The 7,275-nt window shown below is 39.8% G+C and overlaps 1 protein-coding gene across 2 annotated transcripts; it reads right to left on the bottom strand.

Moving 5' to 3' along the window:
* Nucleotides 1–1,349: 1,349 nt before the first annotated feature.
* LOC103629937 (beta-1,3-galactosyltransferase GALT1) lies at nt 1,350–7,020 on the bottom strand. Of its 2 annotated transcripts, none has more exons than XM_008651038.4 (8): nt 6,686–7,020; nt 5,212–6,236; nt 4,440–4,675; nt 3,941–4,222; nt 3,426–3,554; nt 3,158–3,337; nt 2,281–2,388; nt 1,350–2,032 (listed from the first exon to the last, which is right to left on the bottom strand). In XM_008651038.4, exons 2-8 carry the CDS (start codon nt 5,978–5,980, stop codon nt 1,823–1,825), a joined length of 1,914 nt encoding a protein of 637 aa, XP_008649260.1. In that variant the 5' UTR covers nt 5,981–6,236; nt 6,686–7,020; the 3' UTR covers nt 1,350–1,822. The 2 variants fall into 2 exon arrangements, with proteins under 2 accessions (XP_008649260.1, XP_008649259.1); XM_008651037.4 differs by having other exon boundaries at nt 5,212–6,274; nt 6,686–7,011.
* Nucleotides 7,021–7,275: the final 255 nt, after the last annotated feature.

Raw genomic sequence — 7,275 nt, 5'->3', positions numbered from 1 at the left:
AGGTTTGACTCGTTCATGCTTGCACATTGTTATTCTCGAAACAATTATGATCACTAATGGATCTTTTGTGTATCTACTGCTTTATGTTGATGATATGTTGATTGTTTCTCATGACAAGTCATTGATTGATGAATTGAAGGCTCAACTTAGTCATGAATTTGATATGAAATATCTTGGACTAGCAAAGAAGATTCTTGGGATAGAAATTCAGAGTGATCGTCGTGCTGGTACTCTTTTTCTATCTCATAAAAGTTATATTGAGAAAGTTCTTGGAAAGTAAAATCTCAGTAATTGCAAATCTGTTGCTACACCATTTGCTTCACATTTTAAATTGTCATCGAGGCAATGTCCTATTACTGAAGATGAGAAAGAGTACATGTCTCACATACTGTATTCTAATGTTGTTGGGAATCTCATATATGCTATGATCTGTATAAAACCTGTTTTGGCTCATGATGTTAGTGTGGTTAGCAGATTTATGCATAATCCTGGTAAGGAACATTGGAATGCGGTAAAGTGGATTCTTCGCTACTTGAAAGGTACTTCTAATTTTGGATTATTGTTTGACAAGGATTCAGTGAAGGAAATTGATATTATGGGATATGTTGAGGGATTTGATGATTCTGATTTTGCTGGTGATCTTGATAAAAGACGCTCCATATCTGGCTATGTATTTTCGTTATGCGGTTCTGCAGTGAGTTGGAGGGCTTCACTTTAGTTTGTTACTGCTCTTTCCACTACTAAAGCAGAATATATCTCAGCTACTGAAGGGGTTAAAGAAGCTATTTGGATGCGATGTCTTATTTCTGAACTTGGTGTTCCTCATGATGTCATTAAGGTTTATTGTGATAGTCATAGTGTTAATTGTGTGGCCAAAAATGACATGTATCAATTCAAGACCAACATATTGATATCAAGTACCACTTCACTCGTGATATTGTTGTTGAAGACAATATTAAAGTGGACAAGATACATACAGATGAAAATACTGTAGATATACTTACAAAGCCACTATCTAATACCAAATTCAAGCATTATCTTGACTTGGTAGGTGTTCGTGGAGCTTATCACCCTAGTGGTGTTCGAAGAAACGGTTTTATAGCTTTAGCGTCAAGCTAAGATTTATTGGATAAGAAAATATGACTATCTCTATCTCCTTTGTCTATATAAATAGACCCCTTGTACCCTATACATCACACCACATAATAGATCTGTTTTCTCGTGGTTTTTTCTTCTCCATATTAGGAAATGTTTTACTTACGATCCTAACAGGATTAAATCTCAATCCCCTCAACTCCTTCGATCTAGACGCAACCGAAAAGCTCTAAAGAGGCTAGGGACAAAACAAGTTCAGGGGTGGGATGAACATTGAATCGATTATACAAGAGAATGGACACCAAACAGCTTTACACAAGATGCAAAATGCATTCCTTTCAAAAAAAATGGTAACTGGTAAGACTGTCTCAGTCTATCCTAACGTAAACTGCCGTCGCTGTATCCTACATTCTAGCAAGATACTATTTTACACGCCGCACAGTAAGCAAAGCAGTACCCTCCTACCTATGCCAAAAACAAATGTAACCCTACATTCTGTGTACAATGCATATCCCATGCCGTAGTTTGACTTGAAACTCTTCAAACTGCAGACGAAACAAACTTGAAGATATCCAAAAAATTGTTTGCTTGCCTTCCAGTTCCAGCTCTTTTAGAATCCTCTTAGGCAGGGCTGTATACATCAAGAACGTTTTAGCGTGAAGGTGTCTATTCAAGCAACGGCCAACAGCAGCCACCGTAACATAAAACACCATTCGCATGATTTCTGTTATTCTTTGCAACATGTTCCTCGTTTTGTTTTCTGAAACTGATCCCAGAGGCACATCATATCCCTTGGTTCTTGGTAATGAGCAATCACATAGCCATCCTCGCATCCTTCAACCAAAATCCTCCCATCATTCTCATACTTGACATCCAAGCCATCCTTCTTCATCTCATTGATCCATATTCCCATTGCGACATCCTCCAGCTTGAACATCTGTAGGAGTGATGATGATAAGCTCCTATTAAGTATAGGAAGAATTCACAATACCATGGCCACAGCGGTTAGAAACCAGAAGCTACTAAGGTTGGATATGTTTTTAACATACTGAGTGGATCATGCATCATAGTATTTCTTATATTCATTGACTTAGACACTTAGTGCTATCCAAACTGAAGCAACTAAAGCTTTCCAATTACTTCATATAACACCACGAAAATAAATTTCCAGAAGTTTGGCAGTACCTTTAACTCCCCACTCTTGTGTTTCCTGTAAACTTCTTTAGCTATGTCCTTTGAAACAATATATCCTGGTCCATGCGCCCAGGGAGGATAACTCTCCTCAGGCCATTCCTAACTCAAGTAAAACAGCAGTTATTACACTTGATCCACCATACCAAATGACAGAAACCAGAACTAAATTATTGAAAATAAGGCAGCAACATATGCTTAAAAACAAATGTGCTAATAAGCATAGTAACAACCAAGCACTAATTAGTGCTCCAACAGTATGCAGGTGCTTAGCGAGCTTTGCATGTTTCTTATACATCCATGCAGGAGCCCCTAACCTCCTAATGATGTTTTTTATACAAAACTTGAGCTGCTTAAGCGAGCACTTATTTAACGTATCAATCCATCATTTATGGAACAAAACACATGGCAGAGCAATGGTCTAGAGGAAGAGCCATTTCGTGTATACAAATGATATTTTGCAGAATCTCTTGATATAACGTATAGCACTTGTGGTCTTAAACTTGTTCTGGGTGTCATTTAGGTCCATAAGTGTATCACATGAGGTCTAAATCACCCTAATCAACATATAATTACGTATGTGGTAGTGTCACTCTTGCCTGAAGTCTGAGATATCCCCGTTGTCTACTACATGCTCATGGCCATCGTCGCTATCTTGTATTGTGCATATAAATTTACCTTGTACCATTTTGTATGCCACATAGACTAAGTTTGTGCTGATTAGAGTGATTTGAACTTTGAGTAGCACATTTAGCAATTTTAGGGGGCCATGTGTGCGTTTTAAGAGTTTAGTACACATAGTCACATACGGAGCAAGTTTAATGACAATTGACGTATTTTACTCAAATATATAAAATTTAACACAAGTTACCTCAGGGGTTATGTACCACTTGCTATATGGATCTCGATGTGGCTGGGAATCAGAATTGACACGACCATACAGCAGTCCATGGTTGACATTAGTTCGGTCAAGGGAAGAAAGTACTTCATCTACTCGAACAAAAGCATCGTCATCAGTTTTCATCACATAGTTGGCTGACAGGACATTTGTCTGTAAAGAACACTTGTTTAGAAAATGCAAACATAATATTAAGTGTCGTCTAAATAAAATAAAAAATAATGCAATAAATCAGATATACCCCATAGATGCAGATCGCTATGGTCTTCCAAAGAATCAGGCTATAGTAATCCACAAATGGCATCAACTGGATGTCTCCATATGTTCGTGCTTCATTCCAGAGTTCCTCATTGACCAACTCATTTTTGTGCTTTTAACAATGCAAAGTAGGGTCAGTTGAGTATTGACTCTAAATTGAGATCTAATTCAATCTAGTAAAGGGCAGAAGTATAACATATAGAAAAGTGACTGGTAAAACCATTATGTTTAATGGCTGTTCAAACAATAGTACTTATAAACAAAAAGGTGTGATAGGCTGCAATCGCAAGCAATTATGCAGAGAAAGCAATCAACAGAGACATTGTTTAGGATCTATTAAGATGAGCGATGCCTTCGAGTACGCTATTGTCCTCCTACATCATAATTTGTACTGTGCATACTTCTAAGCGTAGAACCATACTAAAAACTAAAAGCCACAGCAAGTATATTGTCAAATTACCATAATATAGCTGTCCACCTCCAAAGTTTTATTCTTACCAGGCCAACAAAGAATCGAACTGTAACTTTTCCTGATCGAACAGAATCATACTGCATCCAAGTTCTGCGAACTGCCATTCGGCGTTTGAAATTATTTGCTGTAGAGAAGACCCCAATGAAAAGATCAACCGGTTTATCCATGGGCACAGGTGGAGCCTTCAATATTTCTAAGTCAGTGACATGCTCGAAGTCCTCTGTTGTAGGCAGGCCACTTGCTATCACAGATAACAATTTAATGTCTCCTGCAATTCTTACTTCACCTACAAACCCTGGTTCCAAATCCTGGAGAGATCAATATATGAAGTGTAAATGTAATAATAAAATAAAGCAGCACATAACATACTGTAATATCACCAAAAGAGTGCATAACTAAAGAAAATAGTTTCATGTTACCATGTAGAAATGACAAATACTCTAGCACATAGGGAAAATCATTTTGCCTATAAATTGTTGTAGGATGCAAAGGCGTGAAGGTTATTTATATTTATGCGAGACCTACCTCTCGGAATGCAAAAGAAGTGATATGTTTGCCATCTACAGTCATATGGATCCCATGTGCTCCGATCCGAAGAATTGCTACGGCAAGATATCCCTGTCTGAATGGAAAATACTTTCTAGGTTCTGCTTTCTTCTTACTTGCAGGTGGCATGGCCGAAACATTTGAATGAAACTTAGAGGGAAGGATTTCTTTCTGGTCCTCACCTACCATGCTACTACATTTTTCTAGATCATCCACTGTGAAACAAGAGAAAGCAAAGAACAGATATCAACCCTATGAAGACAATTGTTGCCAAGACCATATCATTTTGTTTAACAACATATAAGAAATAAAAACAATAAAATGCATATCTAGATTAATCAACACATTTTGGCTCCATTATCTTAGTAAAGTGCATAGTTATAGAGATATTTCAGCAGCATCAACTGAAAGATTATTTCATTATATTTTGTATGTGCATTGCTAGCTTCAATACTAGAACAAGTGGATAAAGTAGCCAGATGAAAGAAAGGTGTTGTTTGGTTCATACGTTGTTAAGGGAATGGTAATGGGATCTCTTACCGGTGGTAATGGTTACTAGTTATAATTAGATTGGATAGTAGTACATATTATTACTAGAAAGAGCTCAACCAAACAAAAGTATCGGTATCCATTACCCCATGTAATCCATTTATGTTACATTTCGGCAAACCAAACACCACCAAAGAATTAGTCATAATGTCATGGTTCTTGCGGGGCCTGCATAAGATATGGACCACTGAAAGAAGAGTACCTTTTGTAGTGTCCTTAGCATCTGAATCAGGAGATGGGCAACGGTTTTCAGAACCCCAATCATCAGATATTGTCCATGTATTTTGGACTATTACAGGATCTTCTGTGAGTTTATCACCAAGAAGGCGGACATTATAATGAAGGACAATTGGAGGGTCTGGTTCACCAGGAACTGCAGCCCCAGTTAACTCTATCTTAAAATTACCAAGAAGACCACCAGGTGTACCAATAATAGTTATTGAAGAGCCCTGAATCAGTCCACAGGGAAGTTTTAAAGCAAACCTATCCCCTAATCTTGTGGCATTCATCCTTCTGATAGAATAAGGGCATTGCTTTCCTTTGTCCTTCTGCTGAATGCTGCCATTAACAGAAACTGCATCATCATATGCAAGGGCTGTATTGAGTTCCCTCCATGCAACTCCAGCTTCCTTGATTGCCTCTACTCCATCTGGTAGGATATGAACATGAGATAATAGCTGTTTCAAATGATTCCAAGAATGTAAAGATTGAAGTTCTCTATCAGAGAGATTTCTGGTAATGGAAAGGTTGGAAGCCAAGAGTCCAGTTGATATTACTTCAGAAGAAATCTGTAGATTCTGGATTGCAGGTGGGTTTGGAACATCCAACCAATGTAATTCTGCCGTCCTGTTTTGCTGGAAAACATACTGAAGCGAGTTTTCTACAAGTGGGTTATCCAATATCACATATCTTAACATCAAGATGATGAACAAAGATACAATGGCAAAGCCGCCATGCCATTTCTTCATCATTCAAAACCTTACGACAAGTTGTGTCTGGAGTTTGCATTCACTATATCTTCAATCTAAAGCATGGCATAAATTCAGAACAGCAATTTAGAACCACAATCCAATCAGAAAGTTGAACAAATTCCTGCTGTGCTGTCACCCTGATGTGGTGTATTCAACAACTCTTCAACGTAACCAAACATTCCCAGGTGTATCCAGAAAGCTTCATAACCACAAGGAAGCGTACCAACGAAACTTGATGCAGGTAGGAGTGTCCTACCTACCAGAAGAAAAAAGCAGACAAGAATAAATTTTATCCTGTAAAAGGAAGAAGGTGGCCGCTCATTAATGTTTTTTCGCACTGCACTAGAGATGTTGGTTGCATAAAAAAGGTCTCAAAATAGACAGCGAGAATCTAGCCTTCTAGCGTCATCGCACAAACCGCGCCGACAAATTTCTTTTTTAAGTGTTTTTTAAAAAGAAAGAGCATCACTCAGATACTGTTTCACCTTTAGAAATTCGCAGATCACCAAAGTCCCTACGAAATCTAGCGCACGCCACACGGGAAATAAAAAAAATGAAGCAGGCGGCAAAGCTCACGAGCACGCGAACCCCAAATTTCGCAGGAAATCGCTACACGACAGGGTCAGCCTCCGCACGATCGCCCCCCATCTCGCAATGTGTAACTCGAAGCCCGCAAAGCATAAGCCCAATGCCAGAACCACTGACCAGGAATCCACCGCCGCCGCCGCCACCCGGCTGCTAGCCCACTTCGCCTGAGTCCTGCCTAACCTCGCCGGCGCAGGCACCGCCTGAACAACGGAGCTAGCGAGCAGCAAGGACTGAGGAAGCCAGCGAGCCCAGGAGCGAAGTACGAACAAGTCAGGTGAAGGCAGGACGGGAGCGCAGGAGGGAAGTCAGAGACGGTGTGAGAAGGGAGCCTGTGAGGAGGCTGCTTCAGGTCCACGCCACGGACCGACCGACCGCGACAGGGCAAATAGGCGCCGTCGCGTGTCGGAGGGCCGGGCTCGCTCGGTCAGTCTCTTTTCCCTTTCGCGTCGGGCAGCGATTTGCGAGGGGTGGGTAACTGGGTAATGGGTAGGTGAGAGGGTGCGTGCCGTTTAGGTTGGCCGGGGCCAGACTGCGACCATGTTTGGCATAATTGCTTAAGAAGACAGTGAAAATCAGCTTCTGGTTATTGTCTATTTTTAATTTAGTCCGAGAAGTAGCTGAACTAATAAATTGTTGTAGAAGCTTTCTGTTTGGCACATATTTTGTTTATATCTGTGAAGAAGCTGAAAATAAGTTGTACCAAACAG

The sequence above is a fragment of the Zea mays genome, chromosome 6 (assembly GCF_902167145.1).
Source record: "Zea mays cultivar B73 chromosome 6, Zm-B73-REFERENCE-NAM-5.0, whole genome shotgun sequence".
Classification (NCBI taxonomy): Eukaryota; Viridiplantae; Streptophyta; class Magnoliopsida; order Poales; family Poaceae; genus Zea; species Zea mays.
The sequence above is the reverse complement of the archived record's forward strand: the minus strand, read 5'-3'. Positions and strand labels throughout refer to the sequence as shown.

Bases quoted from the DNA above. Each gene is read 5' to 3' on its own strand.
- LOC103629937 (XM_008651038.4), bottom strand. From the start codon at position 5,980: ATGATGAAGAAATGGCATGGCGGCTTTGCCATTGTATCTTTGTTCATC. The intron at 3,555-3,940 runs GTAAGAATAAAA...CATTGTTAAAAG, and splicing joins TTCGATTCTTTGTTGGCCTG to CACAAAAATGAGTTGGTCAA. The intron at 2,389-3,157 runs GTAACTTGTGTT...TACTTGAGTTAG, and splicing joins AGTGGTACATAACCCCTGAG to GAATGGCCTGAGGAGAGTTA.